The sequence below is a fragment of the Scyliorhinus torazame genome, chromosome 16 (genome assembly GCF_047496885.1).
Source record: "Scyliorhinus torazame isolate Kashiwa2021f chromosome 16, sScyTor2.1, whole genome shotgun sequence".
In the NCBI taxonomy this organism is placed as follows: Eukaryota; Metazoa; Chordata; class Chondrichthyes; order Carcharhiniformes; family Scyliorhinidae; genus Scyliorhinus; species Scyliorhinus torazame.
The window spans coordinates 198985471-199006858 of record NC_092722.1 but is presented as its reverse complement, the minus strand read 5'-3'; the positions used below and the strand labels follow the sequence as shown (position 1 = coordinate 199006858).

The following is a 21388-nucleotide window of genomic DNA, read 5'->3' as shown; positions in this document are numbered from 1 at the left end:
ATGCTTATTGGGCGAGATAGTCGCGGTGGATAGGGAGTATTTGAGGGCCCCACCTTGGAGGGATTGGCGACGAGAAAGAAGTTACAGGGGCAGTTCGATAGGCTGCCGATGGGGAAGACTGTTGGGCAGCTACGGAGGGTGAGGAGGTGCACTATGAATATGGAGAGAAGACGAGCCGCGTGCTAGACCACCAGCTACCGAGGCAGGCCGCATCCAGGGAAATTCTGAGGATACGGGCAGGGAAGGGGATGGTAGTGTCAGAGCCAGGGTGGATAAATGAGGCGTTTAGGGAGTATGATGAGGAATTGGACAGGGCAGATCCGAGGGGTGAGGAAGGGGATACGAGGCTGTTTTTGGATGGGCTGGAATTCGCTCGGCTGGATGAGGAGAGTAGGCAGGCACTGGAGGAGCCTTGGGGCTGAGGGAAGTAATGGAGAGGTATAAGAGGGATGAAGTTGGGGAAGGCCCTGGGGCTGGACAGTTACCCGGCGGAATGTATAAGGAGTTTGCGGCGCAGCTGGCACCACACCTACTGGGGGTGTTTAGCGAGACGCTGGAGAAGGGGAGCTGCCAGCCAGAGACAATGACACAGGCAACGATCATGCTAATACCAAAGTAAGGGAAGGACCCGTTAGAGTGTGGGTCGTACTGGCCCATATCACTGTTAAATACAGACACAAAAGTGTTGGCTAAGCTAGTGGTGGGGAGGATGGAAGGCTGGGTTCCAGGGTAGTTGCAGAGGACACGGTAGCACAGTGGTTAGCACTGTTGCTTAACAGTTCCAGGGTCGATTCCCCGACTTCACTCGGGTCACTGTCTGTGCGGAGTCTGCACGTTCTCCCCGTGGCTGCGTGGGTTTCCTCTGGGTGCTCCGGTTTCCTCCCACAAGTCCCGAAAGATGTGCTGTTAGGTGAATTGGACATTCTGAATTCTCCCTCTGTGTACAAAGAACAATACAACACAGGAACAGGCCCTTCGGCCCTCCAAGCCTGTACCGGTCATGATACCTCGCCTCTTTCCCCCCCCTTACAGCTGAGTCGCCACATGGCCTGGCGCTGGCTGCACTCATCTGAGCAACTATCACCCAAACCAGTATCCAAAAAGGAAAACGAGTTAGTGAGCACAAGTTAGGAGTGTGATGGAATATTCTTGGCTTGCCTGGCTGAGTGCAACTCCAACACCACCCAAGACAAAGCAACCTGCTTGGTTTGATCCCCAACCACATTATTAAACATTGACTCCTCCCATCACCGATGTACAATGGCAGCAGTGTGTCATCTACAAGATATTTTGCTGAAAGACGTCCAGGGCTCCTTTGATAGCACCTTCCAAACACACAATCACTACCATCTAGAAATATATGGCCGTTCCTTCACTGTCCCTGGGTCAGAATCCTGGAATTTCCTCCTTAATAGCACATGAACTGCAGCGGTTCAAGAAGGCAGCTCACCACAACCTACTCAAGAACAATTAGCGATGGCCTAGCCAGCATCCCTTACATCCCATGAACAAATGAAAAAAATCTGTGTAGTGCCTTTGGACATTTTATTACTTTTGAGGCAGTCTATAATAATAATAATCGCTTATTGTCACAAGTATGCTTCAATGAAGTTACTGTGAAAAGCCCCTAGCCTCCACGTTCCGGCGCATGTTCGGGGAGGCTGGTACGGGAATTGAACACGTGCTGCTGGCCTTGTTCTGCATTACAAACCAGCTGTTTAGCCCACTGTGCTAAACCAGCCCCTAAATGCAAATTGCTTGTGTTATTGTAGAACATGCAAAGGGGACAATGGCACTTAAATCAGCAGCTTTTCCTTGACACCATCACCTTTCTGAAAAAACTAACAGCATCATAGTTATTCCTTTTGCTCCTTCAGTAGCACTGATGCGATCATAATTTGAATGTGTCTGAAAGGTTTGAAAGCTGTGTCATCATCTCCCTGTAGTGTAAGTGTGATAGAGCGTGAGTGAAATACTGCGTAATCAAAGACTGGGGGTGGGCGCAGGCTTGGCTACTCCCTAGAGGACTTGGGTTTAACAGCATTGCGGCAAGATTAGAAGGCTCTTAACTCACTTTATTAAAGCAACACTACAAAGGAAAAGTGGGTGGAGCCCATGTTTTGTACAACTTCTAGTCTTTTGTGATGAAAGCTGATTCAGGCAGTGTTTCAATATCTCTCCCCTTCTCTCTCTCTTTCTCTCTCTCTCTCTCTATATATATATATATATATATATATATGTGTGTGTGTGTGTGTGTATGTAAAATATATATATCACTTAGATTATCAGTAGAACTATTTAAACCCTGGAAACTGTCATGGATCCAGTCCTCCATAATAAAATCATTATTGCTAGATATACCGGGAAGAATGTCTCATGTTCTGAGCTGCTATTACAGGTAGATATTTGAATTCCCCGTGCTCTTCCCTGCCCCCACATCAGCGGGAAGCTGGTTAATAACAATTCTGGCCTCTTTCAGATCCCCAATTTTCATCACTCTGCCATTGTGGGCTGCCTGGGCCCCAAGCTGTGGATTTCCTCCATCTCTCTTCCTTTACATTGTTCCTTGACACTATCACTTTGACCAAGCTCTGACTCATCCAGCTTAGTATCTCCTTACGTGGCATGATGTCAAATTTTGCCTGAATTATGTTCCTGGGAAGCTCATTGGGGTATTTTATCATATTAAAGGTGCCATGAAATTGCAGGTTGTTGTTGTACATTAATTGCCCCGACTGCCTGTTGAGGAGAGGCATGTAGGGGCATTGAATGTGGAGGGAGCACACATAGCTGTGCATTCATTTTGAAATTAAATGTTCCTTTCCGTTTGAAAGTTTGCCCCAAGGACTTTTTATTTCAAAATTGAAATGTTGCTGCGGTTCATTTACCTTGCACTTTTCCCCTATTTTCTTACACTTCCATTAATAGTGTCAGTGAGGGCTCCCATGGATTCTCACGGTAGGATTGCTGAGGTAACAAGAGAAAGAGGTCAGATTGTGCCACATCCACATTGATCTCAACATCACCTCCCCTCAAAGCCACATATCGTTAGAGGCTATCGTGCAAAACATGCTGCACTTCAGTAGAAATTGTGACCAGACTGTGTCAAAGACCCCGCTAGCCATTCTCTAGTGTAGACAGAACAAGGCAGGTCACCTCTGCCTTGGGGTTTTGTGCCTAGTACTTCCAGGCACCTACAAGAGACATCATGTATCTACAATCTGCTGCCAATAGGTACGTGCTTTACTAAATTCGCTAATCTACTTCAGGGAAGGAAATCTGCTGTCTACCTAGTCAGGCATACCTAAAAATGAGTTGTCAACTTGGTGAAGTTACAACACAGAAATATTTGTATGTCAAACAGTGAATAGACAGAACTAAGTGACCCCACAATGAACAGATCAGATCTATGCATTCCAGTCCTGCCACATCCAGCTGAGAATGGTGGTTGCCAATTAAACAACTCACTGGAGGAGGAGGCTCCACAAATATCCCCATCCTCAATGATGGGGGAGCCCAACACACCAGTGCAAAAGACAAGGCTGAAGCATTCGCAACAATCTTCAGCTAGAAGTGCTGAGTGAATGATGCATCTCGGCCTTCTCCGAAGGTTCCCATTATCACAGATGTCAGTCTTCAGCCAATTCAGTTCACCCCATTGTGACGTTAAGAAACAGCTGAAGGCACTGTAAACTGCAAAGGTTATGGATGCTGACATCATTCTGAAGACTTCTATTCCTGAACTAGCTGAACCCTTAGCCAATCTGTACCAGTGCAGCCATAACACTGGCATCTATCCAGCAATGTGGAAAATTGCCCAGTTGTGTCCTGTACACAAAGAAACGCAAGACAAATCCAGCCTGGTCAATTACCGCCACATCAGTGCACTCTTGATCATCAGTAAAGTGATGGAAAGGGTCATCAACAGTGCTGTTAAGTGCCACTTACTCAGAAATAACCTGCTTACTGCTCTTCAGTTTGGGTTCTACAAGCTAACTCAGCTTCTAACCTCATTACAGCCTTGGTTCAAACATGGACAAAGCTGAACTCCAGAGGTGAGTTGAGAGTGACTGCTCTTGCCATTAAGCAGCATTTGACCGAGTGTAGCATCATGGAGCTCGAGCAATACTGGAGTCGATGGGAATCTGGGGAAACTCTCCCCTGGTTGGAGTCATACCCGGCACAAAGGAAGATAGTTGTGGTTGGTGGGGGTCAATCGTCTCAACCCTGTGACATCACTGCAGGGGTTCCTCAGGGTCGTGTCCTAGGCCCAACCATCTTCAGCTGCTTCATCAATGACCTTCCTTCTAACATAAGGTCAGATGTGGAGATGTTCGCTGATAATTCCCCAATGTTCAGCACCATGCGCAACCCCTCAGGTACTGAAGTGCTCCATGCTTATATACAGCAAGACCCGGGCAACATTCAGAATTGGGCTGATAAATGACATGGAACGTTTGTGCCACACAAGTGCCAAGCAATGACTATTTCCAACAAGAGAGAATCCATCCATCTCCCAGTGACATTCAATGGCATTACCATCACTGAATTCCCTACTATCAACATCTGGGGGACGGCGAATGACCAGAAACTGAACTGGACTCACCTCCTGACTCCTTGAAAACTCACCATATAAATACTGTAGCTACAAACACAGGTCAGAGAGTGGGAATTCTGTGGAGAGAAACTCACCTCCTGTCCATGCCCACTGCATGCCAGCAGCCCACTTGATTGGCATCTCATCTACCACCTCCAACATTCACTCTCATCACCAACACACAGTGGCAGCACTGTGTACCATCTACAAGGTGCACTGTAGCAACTCAGCAAGGTACCTTTGACAGCACTTTCCAAGCCTGTTATCTCTACCACCTAGAAGGACAAGAGCCGCAGATGCATGGAAACACCACCACTGTCATTTGTGCAGTGAAGTCCTAGTGATCTGTGCCTTGTGAATCAGGAACAATAAAGTGCCCATCGTATTTAAAAATAGCCCAAAATGACATTGTTTGTATCATCCAATTCACACACCATCCTGACTTGGAACTAAATGGCTGTAACCCTCTTAGAGTTTCTTCAATTCTACCCATTATGCAACCTGAAACCCATCGGCCATCATTGGCAGTCATGTCTGTTGTCACCTCAGCAGTCAGCTCTGAAAGCTTGAAAATGTTCTTATAAGCCACCTCTTTGACCAAGCTCTTTGTTATCCTTGCTAATATCCCTATCCTTCACCTGGTATCCATTCCTTTTGATTATGCCTCTGTGAAGCTCTTTAAGACATTATTCCACAAGAGGAGCGCTATATAAATGGATTGTTGGTTTTCAGTGTGCAATTCTGTATCACTGTTAATCAAATAAATTTTACACCCTCTGCTGCTCCCAGATGCTTCTGACTGTCACTTTCTCTCTCACAGTATACACTGAGCCTCATGCATGTTTTTACACTTATCCCGGTCAATTCATATGCACACTCACGCAGGTTTTAGAAGTAGAAAATTTATATGAATGTTTGGATATTGGATTTTATAACACCTTTATAAGTAACATACAGATAGTGCAATTAGACTGGCGGTACAGAAATGTGAATAGAATTTTCTGGAGACAGGAGAAGATTAGTCTAGCACATGACAGATTCCTTTATGGCTTGTAGATTTATATGTAGTTACACAGACAAAGCCATTTTCATCAATATTTAATCTTCCATGTCTGAATGTGCTGAAAATATGTTGCTCAAAGGAATCAATGGGTGGTGAAGGATATTGGGCTGGATTCTTGGTTCCCCCAGCCATTGGTTTCTCAGCAGCGTGCAGTTTGCTGGCAGCTGGATTTTATCTTCTCTCCGCTTGTCAATAGGATTTCCCATTGAATATCCCCACGTCGGTGTAAAACCCACGGGCGGGGGTGGCGTTGTCAGCTGGAAAAGAGAATCCCAACGACCAGAGAATTCCAGCCATTCTCAGATTCCTTGTCTGACATCCAGTCCTGAATCACTACTGTTTCCCTCAGTTAATGTTGGGAGGACCAGAGTCATTGTCTTCAGACCTCCTAACAAATTCTGTTCCCTTTCCATCAATACCCCCAATGTTTGGCAACTGTCTCGGGTTAAACCAGACGTAAGAACTTGGCTGTCCTATTAGACCCTGAATTGAACTTGCAACCCCATTTTCTCCACCTCAAAACGTGCCTGCTTCTGCCTCTGTAAAAACATTTGTCTCTGTTCATCTGCTGCTGAACACCTACCCTTGCTTTTGTCACCTCCAGTTTTGACTATTCCAATGTTTCCCTGACCAGACTCCCATCTTCTACACATCGTTAATTTCCAAACCCCTGTTGTCCGTATCTTAACTTGCACCCACCATCTCTGCAATGCCTCCACTGCAGCCTCTGGACTCATAGGAGGACTTTGAGGAACTGGGCACCGTGTCCAGATGGCCAAAAACCACCACCCTCATCCAGGACAACGGTGCCCACTTGATTGGTGTCCATCCATAAACATCCAGTACCTCCACCATGGATACACAGTAGTAGCAGTGTATCGTATGTCCCATGTTTTTCATGTATGGAACGATCTTCATGGACTGTATACAGAATAATACTTTTCACTGTACCTCAGTAAAGGTGACAATAAATCTAAATGTACCATCAACAAGATGCACTGCAGGAACTCACCAGTGTTCCTGAGGCAGTACCTTCCAAATCCACAGTCACTACCATGTAGAAGGACAAGGGCAGCAGCCACATGGGAACACCAGCACCTGAAAGTTGCCTTTCACGTCACTCACCATCCTGACTTGGAATATATCTTTGTTCCTTCACTGTCCGTTTCTGGGTCGGTGTCTGGGTAAGGTGGGTCCTGTACAGGTTGCACCTGAACCGAAACTGGGCTAACATCCTTGCGGAGAGATTTGCTAGTGCTTTTGCGGGTGGGGTGTGGGGTTTAAACTAATTTGGCAGGGGCATGGGCCATGGAGTTGGAGGTACAGTACTGAATGATTCACAGCCAAATGTATAAGAAAAACCAAGTCCGTCTGGAAGGCAGAGCAAAGAGAGACATGCTAACGCATAGGGGAATGTGGCACGGCTGGATGGCATTTATTTTAATGAGTAACACATGGGACTATGATATTATTGCTCTCACAGAGACATGGTTGAAGGAGGGGCAAGACCAGAAGCTCAATATTCTCGGGTACAGAATCTTCAGGCGAGACGGGGCAGTGTAAAAGAGGAGGTGGTGTTGCATGATTAATCAATAACTGCAGTGAGGAGGGATAATATCTTCACAGGCTTCTCAGTTGAGGCCATATGGGTAGAACCTAAAAACATAAAGGCAGCAATCGCTTTGCTTGGAGTGTATTATAGGCCCCCAAACAGTCAGGGAGAGACAGTACAGCAGATATGTAGGCAAATCGCAGAGAAGTGTAAAAGTTATAGGGTAATGATAGTAGGGGATTGCAATTTCACCAGTATGAATTGGGATAGGCAGAGTGTGAAAGACTTAGAGGGTGCGGAATTCTTAATGTGCACCCAGGAGAGCTTCTTGAACCAGTACATAGAAATCCTACAGGTGAGGGGGAGATACATGACCTATTTTTAGGACATGAAGCCGGGCAGGGAGTAGAAGTGTTAGTGGGGAGCATTTCAGTGATAGTGACCCTAACTCAGTAAGATTTAAGACAATTAGGGAAAAGGTCAATGAGGGACTGAAAATAAATGTTCTGAATTAGGGGCGGCGAGATTTTAATAGGATAAGACAGGAATTGGTCAAAGTGGACTGGGAGCAGCTACTTGTCGGAAAATCCACATCAGAGAAGTGGGAGTCATTCAAAAAGGAAATAGAGCACAAAGATAACATGTTCCCGGAAGGTAAAGGACGGGACCAAAAATCCCACTGGATGCCAAGGGTAAAACAGGATTGGATAAGGAAAAAAAGAAAGGCTTGTGGGAGGTACAGTGAGCTCAAAACAGTGGAAGCCGAGAGGAGTTTAGGAAGTACAGGGGCCCTGGATTCAGAAAACAAAGAATCAGAACTTGCATTTCTGCTGTTGTATAGGAACCCATACCCCAGTGAGAGTCATAGGGCGCGATTTACTGGCCTGGTCACACCTGACTTGGTGCTGTGACAAGGCCATTGAATCTTGCGAGAGGCTTCTTGCGAGATTCGCGACGCTTGAGACATCTCGTGAGATTCCACCAAACCCCGCAAGACGTCGCAATCTGGATCTCGTCCAGGCGTAAGGGCTCTCCCAGGTTAGTGGAGAGATCTGGGTGGTCAATAACAGAACAGGATGACCACTGGCTCTCCCTATGGCACCTGTGCAACTTGGCACTGCCAGACTGTCACACTTCACTGTCTGGGTGGCACTGCCAGGTTGCTACGGTAGCAGTGACGGTGTGCTAGGATGGTACTGCCAGGGGCCAGGGCCTGAAGGGGCCATGCCCATGAAAAGTGGGGTGATGGGGATTATGAAGGATATGCCTAAAGGGGCCCCAAAAAGTTGATGGGGTTTTGGGACAGGGTCCTGAAGCGGGTTGGGGAGGCCTGTAAAAGGAGGAGGGGCCCGCAGCGAACCCATAGCAGGATGTCCTGACTTTGGGGGGTAGGGGGGGGTGGGGAAGACCCTCCAGCCCACTTAAAGATAGGGGCACCCTTTCAAAGATTGAGCCCGATCTCTGAGGAGCTGGTGTCCCCGGCGAGTTCAGCTCCCCATTGCTGAAAAAATTATACATTTGGGGTGGATCAGGGAGAAACGCCCCAAGGCTCAAAATAATTACAGGTGCGGTTGAGTAGTGGTATGGATCTCACCCAAAAAGCTGACTAGAAACACCCGCCAGACTAACCCAAAATGACACTAGAGGTATTTTTTGCTTGAATTCCTCCCGTGTGTGTGGGACCCGTACCCCAGTGAGTGTCAATGTGTGAGGGACCCGTACCCCAGTGAGTGTCAATGTGTGTGGGACCCGTACCCCAGTGGGAGTCAGTGTGTGGAACCCGTACCCCAGTGAGAGTCAGTGTGTGGGACCCGTACCCCAGTGAGAGTCAGTGTGTGGGACCCGTACCCCAGTGAGAGTCAGTGTGTGTGGGACCCGTACCCCAGTGAGAGTCAGTGTGTGTGGGACCCGTACCGCAGTGAGAGTCAGTGTGTGGGACCCGTACCCCAGTGAGAGTCAGTGTGTGGGACCCGTACCCCAGTGAGAGTCAGTGTGTGTGGGACCCGTACCCCAGTGTGTGTCAATGTGTGAGGGACCCGTACCCCAGTGAGTGTCAATGTGTGTGGGACCCGTACCCCAGTGGGAGTCAGTGTGTGGAACCCGTACCCCAGTGAGAGTCAGTGTGTGGAACCCGTACCCCAGTGAGAGTCAGTGTGTGGGACCCGTACCCCAGTGAGAGTCAGTGTGTGGGACCCGTACCCCAGTGAGAGTCAGTGTGTGTGGGACCCGTACCCCAGTGAGAGTCAGTGTGTGTGGGACCCGTACCGCAGTGAGAGTCAGTGTGTGGGACCCGTACCCCAGTGAGAGTCAGTGTGTGTGTGACCCATACCCCAGTGAGAGTCAGTGTGTGGACCCCATACCCCAGTGAGAGTCAGTGTGTGTGTGACCCATACCCCAGTGAGAGTCAGTGTGTGGGACCCGTACCCCAGTGAGAGTCAGTGTGTGTGGAACCCGTACCCCAGTGAGAGTCAGTGTGTGTGGTACCCGTACCCCAGTGAGAGTCAGTGTGTGTGGGACCCGTACCCGAGTGAGAGTCAGTGTGTGGTCCCCATACCCCAGTGAGAGTCAGTGTGTGTGTGACCCATACCCCAGTGAGAGTCAGTGTGTGGGACCCGTACCCCAGTGAGAGTCAGTGTGTGTGGAACCCGTACCCCAGTGAGAGTCAGTGTGTGTGGTACCCGTACCCCAGTGAGAGTCAGTGTGTGTGACCCATACCCCAGTGAGAGTCAGTGTGTGTGACCCATACCCCAGTGAGAGTCAGTGTGTGTGGAACCCGTACCCCAGTGAGAGTCAGTGTGTGTGGGACCCGTACCCCAGTGAGAGTCAGTGTGTGTGGGACCCGTACCCCAGTGAGAGTCAGTGTGTGTGGGACCCGTACCCCAGTGAGAGTCAGTGTGTGTGGGACCCGTACCCCAGTGAGAGTCAGTGTGTGGGACCCGTACCCCAGTGAGAGTCAGTGTGTGGACCCCATACCCCAGTGAGAGTCAGTGTGTGGACCCCATACCCCAGTGAGAGTCAGTGTGTGGAACCGTACCCCAGTGAGAGTCAGTGTGTGTGGGCCCCGTACCCCAGTGAGAGTCAGTGTGTGTGGGACCCGTACCCCAGTGAGAGTCAGTGTGTGGAACCCGTACCCCAGTGAGAGTCAGTGTGCGTGGGACCCGTACCCCAGTGAGAGTCAGTGTGTGTGGGACCCGTACCCCAGTGAGAGTCAGTGTGTGGGGGACCCGTACCCCAGTGAGTGTCAGTGTGTGTGGGACCCGTACCCCAGTGAGAGTCAGTGTGTGTGGGACCCGTACCCCAGTGAGTGTCAGTGTGTGTGTGACCCATACCCCAGTGAGAGTCAGTGTGTGGGACCCGTACCCCAGTGGGAGTCAGTGTGTGTGGAACCCGTACCCCAGTGAGAGTCAGTGTGTGTGGTACCCGTACCCCAGTGAGAGTCAGTGTGTGTGGGACCCGTACCCCAGTGAGAGTCAGTGTGTGTGACCCATACCCCAGTGAGAGTCAGTGTGTGTGACCCATACCCCAGTGAGAGTCAGTGTGTGTGGAACCCGTACCCCAGTGAGAGTCAGTGTGTGTGGGACCCGTACCCCAGTGAGAGTCAGTGTGTGTGGGACCCGTACCCCAGTGAGAGTCAGTGTGTGTGGGACCCGTACCCCAGTGAGAGTCAGTGTGTGTGGGACCCGTACCCCAGTGAGAGTCAGTGTGTGGGACCCGTACCCCAGTGAGAGTCAGTGTGTGGACCCCATACCCCAGTGAGAGTCAGTGTGTGGACCCCATACCCCAGTGAGAGTCAGTGTGTGGAACCGTACCCCAGTGAGAGTCAGTGTGTGTGGGCCCCGTACCCCAGTGAGAGTCAGTGTGTGTGGGACCCGTACCCCAGTGAGAGTCAGCGTGTGGAACCCGTACCCCAGTGAGAGTCAGTGTGTGTGGGACCCGTACCCCAGTGAGAGTCAGTGTGTGTGGGACCCGTACCCCAGTGAGAGTCAGTGTGTGTGGGACCCGTACCCCAGTGAGTGTCAGTGTGTGTGGGACCCGTACCCCAGTGAGAGTCAGTGTGTGTGGGACCCGTACCCCAGTGAGTGTCAGTGTGTGTGTGACCCATACCCCAGTGAGAGTCAGTGTGTGGGACCCGTACCCCAGTGGGAGTCAGTGTGTGTGGAACCCGTACCCCAGTGAGAGTCAGTGTGTGTGGTACCCGTACCCCAGTGAGAGTCAGTGTGTGTGGGACCCGTACCCGAGTGAGAGTCAGTGTGTGGTCCCCATACCCCAGTGAGAGTCAGTGTGTGTGTGACCCATACCCCAGTGAGAGTCAGTGTGTGGGACCCGTACCCCAGTGAGAGTCAGTGTGTGTGGAACCCGTACCCCAGTGAGAGTCAGTGTGTGTGGTACCCGTACCCCAGTGAGAGTCAGTGTGTGTGACCCATACCCCAGTGAGAGTCAGTGTGTGTGACCCATACCCCAGTGAGAGTCAGTGTGTGTGGAACCCGTACCCCAGTGAGAGTCAGTGTGTGTGGGACCCGTACCCCAGTGAGAGTCAGTGTGTGTGGGACCCGTACCCCAGTGAGAGTCAGTGTGTGTGGGACCCGTACCCCAGTGAGAGTCAGTGTGTGGGACCCGTACCCCAGTGAGAGTCAGTGTGTGGACCCCATACCCCAGTGAGAGTCAGTGTGTGGACCCCATACCCCAGTGAGAGTCAGTGTGTGGAACCGTACCCCAGTGAGAGTCAGTGTGTGTGGGCCCCGTACCCCAGTGAGAGTCAGTGTGTGTGGGACCCGTACCCCAGTGAGAGTCAGTGTGTGGAACCCGTACCCCAGTGAGAGTCAGTGTGTGTGGGACCCGTACCCCAGTGAGAGTCAGTGTGTGTGGGACCCGTACCCCAGTGAGAGTCAGTGTGTGTGGGACCCGTACCCCAGTGAGAGTCAGTGTGTGGGACCCGTACCCCAGTGAGAGTCAGTGTGTGGACCCCATACCCCAGTGAGAGTCAGTGTGTGGACCCCATACCCCAGTGAGAGTCAGTGTGTGGAACCGTACCCCAGTGAGAGTCAGTGTGTGTGGGCCCCGTACCCCAGTGAGAGTCAGTGTGTGTGGGACCCGTACCCCAGTGAGAGTCAGTGTGTGGAACCCGTACCCCAGTGAGAGTCAGTGTGTGTGGGACCCGTACCCCAGTGAGAGTCAGTGTGTGTGGGACCCATACCCCAGTGAGAGTCAGTGTGTGTGGGACCCGTACCCCAGTGAGTGTCAGTGTGTGTGGGACCCGTACCCCAGTGGGAGTCAGTGTGTGTGGAACCCGTACCCCAATGAGAGTCAGTGTGTGTGTGACCCATACCCCAGTGAGAGTCAGTGTGTGTGGGACCCGTACCCGAGTGAGAGTCAGTGTGTGGTCCCCATACCCCAGTGAGAGTCAGTGTGTGTGTGACCCATACCCCAGTGAGAGTCAGTGTGTGGGACCCGTACCCCAGTGAGAGTCAGTGTGTGTGGAACCCGTACCCCAGTGAGAGTCAGTGTGTGTGGTACCCGTACCCCAGTGAGAGTCAGTGTGTGTGACCCATACCCCAGTGAGAGTCAGTGTGTGTGACCCATACCCCAGTGAGAGTCAGTGTGTGTGGAACCCGTACCCCAGTGAGAGTCAGTGTGTGTGGGACCCGTACCCCAGTGAGAGTCAGTGTGTGTGGGACCCGTACCCCAGTGAGAGTCAGTGTGTGTGGGACCCGTACCCCAGTGAGAGTCAGTGTGTGTGGGACCCGTACCCCAGTGAGAGTCAGTGTGTGGGACCCGTACCCCAGTGAGAGTCAGTGTGTGGACCCCATACCCCAGTGAGAGTCAGTGTGTGGACCCCATACCCCAGTGAGAGTCAGTGTGTGGAACCGTACCCCAGTGAGAGTCAGTGTGTGTGGGCCCCGTACCCCAGTGAGAGTCAGTGTGTGTGGGACCCGTACCCCAGTGAGAGTCAGTGTGTGGAACCCGTACCCCAGTGAGAGTCAGTGTGTGTGGGACCCGTACCCCAGTGAGAGTCAGTGTGTGTGACCCATACCCCAGTGAGAGTCAGTGTGTGTGACCCATACCCCAGTGAGAGTCAGTGTGTGTGGAACCCGTACCCCAGTGAGAGTCAGTGTGTGTGGGACCCGTACCCCAGTGAGAGTCAGTGTGTGTGGGACCCGTACCCCAGTGAGAGTCAGTGTGTGTGGGACCCGTACCCCAGTGAGAGTCAGTGTGTGTGGGACCCGTACCCCAGTGAGAGTCAGTGTGTGGGACCCGTACCCCAGTGAGAGTCAGTGTGTGGACCCCATACCCCAGTGAGAGTCAGTGTGTGGACCCCATACCCCAGTGAGAGTCAGTGTGTGGAACCGTACCCCAGTGAGAGTCAGTGTGTGTGGGCCCCGTACCCCAGTGAGAGTCAGTGTGTGTGGGACCCGTACCCCAGTGAGAGTCAGTGTGTGGAACCCGTACCCCAGTGAGAGTCAGTGTGTGTGGGACCCGTACCCCAGTGAGAGTCAGTGTGTGTGGGACCCGTACCCCAGTGAGAGTCAGTGTGTGTGGGACCCGTACCCCAGTGAGTGTCAGTGTGTGTGGGACCCGTACCCCAGTGAGAGTCAGTGTGTGTGGGACCCGTACCCCAGTGAGTGTCAGTGTGTGTGGAACCCGTACCCCAGTGAGAGTCAGTGTGTGGAACCCGTACCCCAGTGAGAGTCAGTGTGTGTGGGACTGTACCCCAGTGAGAGTCAGTGTGTGGGACCCGTACCCCAGTGAGAGTCCGTGTGTGTGGAACCCGTACCCCAGTGAGAGTCAGTGTGTGTGGGACCCGTTCCCCAGTGAGAGTCAGTGTGTGTGGGACCCGTACCACAGTGAGAGTCAGTGTGTGGGACCCGTACCCCAGTGAGAGTTAGTGTGTGTGTGACCCATACCCCAGTGAGAGTCAGTGTGTGGGACCCGTACCCCAGTGAGAGTCAGTGTGTGTGGAACCTGTACCCCAGTGAGAGTCAGTGTGTGTGGGACCCGTACCCCAGTGAGAGTCAGTGTGTGGAACCCGTACCCCAGTGAGAGTCAGTGTGTGTGGGACCCGTTCCCCAGTGAGAGTCAGTGTGTGTGGGACCCGTACCACAGTGAGAGTCAGTGTGTGGGACCCGTACCCCAGTGAGAGTTAGTGTGTGTGTGACCCATACCCCAGTGAGAGTCAGTGTGTGGGACCCGTACCCCAGTGAGAGTCAGTGTGTGTGGAACCTGTACCCCAGTGAGAGTCAGTGTGTGTGGGACCCGTACCCCAGTGAGAGTCAGTGTGTGGGACCCGTACCCCAGTGAGAGTCAGTGTGTGGAACCCGTACCCCAGTGAGAGTCAGTGTGTGTGGGACCCGTTCCCCAGTGAGAGTCAGTGTGTGTGGAACCCGTACCCCAGTGAGAGTCAGTGTGTGTGGGACCCGTACCCCAGTGAGAGTCAGTGTGTGGGACCCGTACCCCAGTGAGAGTTAGTGTGTGTGTGACCAAGACCCCAGTGAGAGTCAGTGTGTGGGACCCGTACCCCAGTGAGAGTCAGTGTGTGTGGAACCTGTACCCCAGTGAGAGTCCGTGTGTGTGGAACCTGTACCCCAGTGAGAGTCAGTGTGTGTGGAACCTGTACCCCAGTGAGAGTCAGTGTGTGTGGGACCCGTACCCCAGTGAGAGTCAGTGTGTGGGACCCGTACCCCAGTGAGAGTCAGTGTGTGGGACCCGTACCCCAGTGAGAGTCGGTGTGTGGGACCCGTACCCCAGTGAGAGTCAGTGTGTGTAGAACCTGTACCCCAGTGAGAGTCAGTGTGTGTGGAACCTGTACCCCAGTGAGAGTCAGTGTGTGTGGGACCCGTACCCCAGTGAGAGTCAGTGTGTGTAGAACCTGTACCCCAGTGAGAGTCAGTGTGTGTGGGACCCGTACCCCAGTGAGAGTCAGTGTGTGTAGAACCTGTACCCCAGTGAGAGTCAGTGTGTGTGGGACCCGTACCCCAGTGAGAGTCAGTGTGTGGGACCCGTACCCCAGTGAGAGTCAGTGTGTGGGACCCGTACCCCAGTGAGAGTCAGTGTGTGGGACCCGTACCCCAGTGAGAGTCAGTGTGTGGGACCCGTACCCCAGTGAGAGTCAGTGTGTGGGACCCGTACCCCAGTGAGAGTCAGTGTGTGGGACCCGTACCCCAGTGAGAGTCAGTGTGTGGGACCCGTACCCCAGTGAGAGTCAGTGTGTGGGACCCGTACCCCAGTGAGAGTCAGTGTGTGGGACCCGTATCCCAGTGGGACTGAGCACCCACGCTGACTGAATCCTACAGGGTGCTGATCCATTTGGTTGGAACAGAAACTGACTTTGCTGACAAATGTGTTGTGATTGAATAAAGAATGGCGATTATTGCACTTTTGTAATGAAAGGTTCAGTGCACGATATCGGCTGCTTCAGGAAGAGTTGAACATGATCACGAATCTCAACTGTGGAGACCAAGAATAGCTGCAGCATACAATCTGAAATAAAAACCATCTGCTCTCTAAGCTCTTCACTGCTAACTTTGCCAACTCCTGCTGTTGGGAGCTTCCAGCTGGAGTGGAAACCTTTCCTGTATTGTCACTAGGCCAAAGTAGATGTAGTAGTTTCCGTGTGTGACTACTCTGATGCCAGACCCACGCTGTGTATTACGGGAGCTATTGAACTACAAAGGAGAGTTGGTGTTTTTTGTACTCAATGAACACAGCTTACCCCAATATTTGCCCTCTTTATAGCTGTGCTAAAATTGCCCGCACTGTTTATAGAATTGCTGCAGTGCAGAAGGAGGCTATTCTGCCGATCGAGTCTGCACCGACCCTCTTGAAAGAGCATTCTACCTAGGCACACTCCCTATGCCCGTAACCCCATCTAAGCCACAGCTTTGTACACTAAGGGCAATTTAGCATGGCCAATCCACCTAACCTGCACGTCTTTGGACTGTGGAAGGCAACCGGGGCACCCGGAGGAAACCCACGCAGACACGGGAAGAACGTGCAAACTCCACACAATCCCCCAAGGACGGAATTGAACCCGGATCCCTGCCGCTGTGAGGTGGCAGTGCTAATCACTGTGCCACCTTGCTGCCTACGTGATATACATGATATCGACTTGTGAGATAATCTCTGGTCTGGGTATTCAGGTGTGTGGAATTGGGAAACTGTATCAAATGTTATGACTATCTCTGCCCAAGTTACCCATTCCCCGTGTCTTGTCTGCTGGTCCAATCTCTGCCCCCTGCTTAATCCATGTACTGTTTCTGCTTGTTGCCACTATAATCATTGACCGTATATGGCCTTACCATGACCTGATTTAAAATGATTGATCATTCCCATGTCCACAGGCACTTTATTGATTTATCCAGAGTGCGAACAGTTGCACAAATCAATAAGTTCTGTTTTCCATCCAAGGCTATATTTTGTTTGAAGATTTCATTGAGGAGTGATTCATTCTGGACAAAAATGTACACTGTTAGCACTAGGGTCTCAGGTTTGATTCCCGGCTTGGGTCACTGTCTGTGCGGAGTCTGCACGTTCTCCCCGTGTCTGCGTGGGTTTCCTCCGGGAGCTCCGGTTTCCTCCCACAAGTCCCCAAAGACGTGTGGTTAGGTAATTTGGACATTCTGAATTCTCCCTCTGTGTACCTAAACAGGCGCTGGAATGTGGCGACTAGGGGATTTTCACAGTAACTTCATTGCAGTGTTAATGTAAGCCTACTTGTGACATTAATAAAGATTATTATTGTTATTAAGAGAAAGCAGTTCTGTGTGTATCAGTGTTCCATTCCATTTTCTCCATTTTCTCTGTCCTAATCAATATCTGTCCTAATGAATTTCATTTCATTTCAATAAGGGGATAATTAAATATGTTTTGTTATTTTGCTCATCTCTAAATGACTGCAGATTTCCTCTCCCATTTCTTTCCCATAATTTGGCAAATATTAATATATCTACTATCCCTGACTAATGGAGCTTTGGGCTCCACTCATAATACCTTTCTGTTCACTTCCTTATCTACAGTAAACCACTCTGCACAACATGTTCACTCTTTAATCAAGATTGCCCATGTCTCATTCTTTATCTCTCCTAAAATAGATTATATCTGATGTATAATTTCCATTCCTGTCCAGTTTGCTGCAGATTTCCATCAAAGCATTAATTCAAGATAGGTTTTGCATCTCTGCCCAATTCCTAAAGGACAGGGCTGTCTGCACAACGCAAGTAATCCAGGATCATTTACATTGTTGCTCATAGACATTGGGGTGGGGTCAAGGGAAAATTGAGAGAAAGTCTTTTAATCAATGACACATTTGTCTTTGTTCTGTTTCAGGATGGTTTACTTATTCTACACTATGGACTTGTGCAAACCCAGAAATGATGGTGGATTATCTCCCATTATCATACAGCAATGTTATTGGGATCCCCTGTGACATCGAACAAGCTGTAAAGGAGCACATTTTCTGTGTTCTGCTTGGAAATTGCACTGACCAGCTCCAGTGTGGCCAGAATCAGAGGCTGCATTGTCGTCACTCAAAAGATGATCACTTGAGGATCAGTAGAGCAACATGGCAAAAAATTACATCCTGTCAGTTACCCCCACTTCATCCTCTGGACCTCTCAGCCTGTTCCAATTCTGTAGTTATTTATGCAGCAGAGCTTTTGCTTGCCGAGCTTGCACTGTACTGTAAGTTACTTTAAAATATTGTATGTGACACCAACACTACGGGACAGCTTTAACTGCATATCATGTCAGTGTCCATTGAACTGTGACATTGCATCCTCGTCCTGATCACTAGTAGCGTAGAACCATAGTAATGTCACCTTTAAATACTGGCCTTGTCCGGCTGCCACGTCCTGGTACTGACCGGTGATGGTGAGGCTGCTGTGACACCAGTTGTTGGCAGTACTGGAGCTGATATCAATACTCAGACATTTTGCCTTTGTACAGAGAACCTTGCTAATTTTTTTATTATTCAGGAGAGTTTTAGATATTTTTCACCAGTTTGTTAAATTTTTGCTGATTAATAAAATTGGAATGAAATTGTTTACTATATGAAATATGAAAATAGTTCTGATTTTTAAAAAAAAGTTTTGATGTATTCCTGATGAGCAAGATACATTCCACAGGAGCGTTATAAAGGAAATGAGGGCGGGTGGCCAAAACCTTGGTCAAAGTGTTCAACTCAGCTCAGCTTAGCAACTGAAAGCGTGGCCACCAATGATAGAGCAATTAAACTCAGGAACAGTATTACCCTTGCAATTAAATATTCAACGAAACACTTACATGACAAAATATAGCAGAGGTTCCAAATTGAGTAAAGATCCTTCATTCCCAGCACAGGATAGATACAGAGTAAAGCTCCCTCTACACTGTCCATATCAAACATTCCCAGGACAGGTACAGCACGGGGTTTAGATACAGAGTAAAGCTCCCTCTACACTGTCCATATCAAACATTCCCAGGACAGGTACAGCACAGGGTTTAGATACAGAGTAAAGCTCCCTCTACACTGTCCCCATCTCACACTCCCAGGACAGGTACAGCACGGGGTTAGATACAGAGTAAAGCTCCCTCTACACTGTCCCCATCTCACACTCCCAGGACAGGTACAGCACGGGGTTAGATACAGAGTAAAGCTCCCTCTACACTGTCCCCATCTCACACTCCCAGGACAGGTACAGCACGGGACAGGCACAGAGTAAAGCTCCCTCTGCACTGTCCCCATCAAACACTCCCACGACAGGTACAGCTCGGGGTTAGATACAGAGTAAAGCTCCCTCTACACTGTCCCCATCAAACACTCCCAGGACAGGTACAGCTCGGGGTTAGATATAGAGTAAAGCTCCCTCTACACTGTCCCCATCAAACACTCCCAGGACAGATACAGCACGGGGTTAGATACAGAGTAAAGCTCCCTCTGCACTGTCCCTATCAAACACTCCCACGACAGGTACACCACGGGGTTAGATACAGAGTAAAGCTCCCTCTACACTGTCCCCATCACACACTCCCAGGACAGGTACAGCACAGGATAGATACAGAGTAAAGCTCCCTCTACACTGTCCCCATCAAACACTCCCAGGACAGGTACAGCACGGGGTTAGATACAGAGTAAAGCTCCCTCTGCACTGTCCCCATCAAACACGCCCAGGACAGGTACAGCACGGGGTGAGATACAGAGTAAAGCTCCCTCTACACTGTCCCTATCAAACACTCCCACGACAGGTACAGCACGGGGTTAGATACAGAGTAAAGTTCCCTCTACAATGTCCCCATCAAACACTCCCAGGACAGGTACAGCGCGGGGGTTAGATACAGAGTAAAGCTCCCTCTACACTGTCCCCGTCAAACACTCCCAGGACAGGTACAGCACGGGACTGACACAGAGTAAAGCTCCCTCTGCACTGTCCCTATCAAACACTCCCACGACAGGTACAGCACGGGGTTAGATACAGAGTAAAGTTCCCTCTACAATGTCCCCATCAAACACTCCCAGGACAGGTACAGCGCGGGGGTTAGATACAGAGTAAAGCTCCCTCTACACTGTCCCCGTCAAACACTCCCAGGATAGATACAGCACAGAGTTAGATGCAGAGTAAAGCTCCCTCTACACTGTCCCCAACAAACATCCCAGGGCAGGTAGAGCACGGGGTTAGATACAGAGTAAAGCTCCCTCTACACTGCCCCCAGCAAGCACTCCCAGGGCTGGTACAGCAGTGTTAATGTTGGATCCGAGCAGAGTGACCACAAGGAACGAGGCAAAAAGAAAGGTTTAATCATACACACGCATACTACTCCACTCCCCAAAGGGTTAGACCATAAGACATAGGAGCGGAAGTAAGGCCATTCGGCCCATCGAGTCCACTCCACCATTCAATCACGGCTGATTTCAACTCCATTTACCCGCTCTCTCTCCATAGCCCTTAATTCCTCGAGAAATCAAGAATTTATCAACTTCTGTCTTCAAGACACTCAACGTCCCGGCCTCCACCGCCCTCTGTGGCAATGAATTCCACAGACCCACCACTCTCTGGCTGAAGAAATTTCTTCTCATCTCTGTTCTAAAGTGACTCCCTTTTATTCTAAGGCTGCGCCCCCGGGTCCTAGTCTCCCCTGCTAATGGAAACAACTTCCCTACATCCACCCTATCTAAGCCATTCATTATCTTGTAAGTTTCTATTAGATCTCCCCTCAACCTCCTAAACTCCAATGAATATAATCCCAGGATCCTCAGACGTTCATCGTATGTTAGGCCTACCATTCCTGGGATCATCCGTGTGAATCTCCGCTGGACCCGCTCCAGTGCCAGTATGTCCTTCCTGAGGTGTGGGGTCCAAAATTGCTCACAGTATTCTAAATGGGGCCTAACTAATGCTTTATAAAGCTTCAGAAGTACATCCCTGCTTTTATATTCCAAGCCTCTTGAGATAAATTACAACATTGCATTTGCTTTCTTAATTATGGACTCAACCTTCAAGTTTACCTTTAGAGAATCCTGGACTAGGACTCCCAAGTCCCTTTGCTCTTCAGCATTATGAATTTTGTCACCGTTTAGAAAATAGTCCATGCCTCTATTCTTTTTTCCAAAGTGCAAGACCTCGCCCTTGCCCACGTTGAATTTCATCAGCCATTTCTTGGACCACTCTCCTAAACTGTCTAAATCTTTCTGCAGCCTCCCCACCTCCTCCATACTACCTGCCCCTCCACCTATCTCTGTATCATCGGCAAACTTAGCCAGAATGCCCCCAGTCCCGTCATCTAGATCGTTAATATATAAAGAGAACAGCTGTGGCCCCAACACTGAACCCTGCGGGACACCACTCGTCACCGGTTGCCATTCCGAAAAATAACCTTTTATCCCAACTCTCTGCCTTCTGCCTGACAGCCAATCGTCAATCCATGTTAGTACCTTGCCTCGAATACCATGGGCCCTTATTTTACTCAGCAGTCTCCCGTGAGGCACCTTATCAAAGGCCTTTTGGAAGTCAAGATAGATAACATCCATTGGCTCTCCTTGGTCTAACCTATTTGTTACCTCTTCAAAGAACTCTAACAGGTTTGTCAGGCACGACCTCCCCTTACTAAATCCATGCTGACTTGTCCTAATCCGACCCTGCACTTCCAAGAATTTAGAAATCTCATCCTTAACAATGGATTCTAGAATCTTGCCAACAACCGAGGTTAG

General features: G+C 50.2%; 1 protein-coding gene across 4 annotated transcripts in view; it reads left to right on the top strand.

Annotated features, from left to right (window-relative positions):
* The window catches only part of pcgf6 (polycomb group ring finger 6), a 146405-nt gene extending 128143 nt beyond the window's left edge, over positions 1-18262 (top strand). For 3 of the 4 annotated variants that reach the window (XM_072479771.1, XM_072479770.1, XM_072479769.1), the window contains exon 9: positions 17533-18262. In XM_072479771.1, coding sequence (XP_072335872.1) covers positions 17533-17580 — 48 coding nt within the window. In that variant the 3' untranslated portion in view covers positions 17581-18262. The remainder of the gene's footprint in view (positions 1-17532) is intronic. The other variant, XM_072479768.1, reaches the window with a different exon arrangement.
* The last annotated feature ends 3126 nt before the right edge of the window (positions 18263-21388 follow it).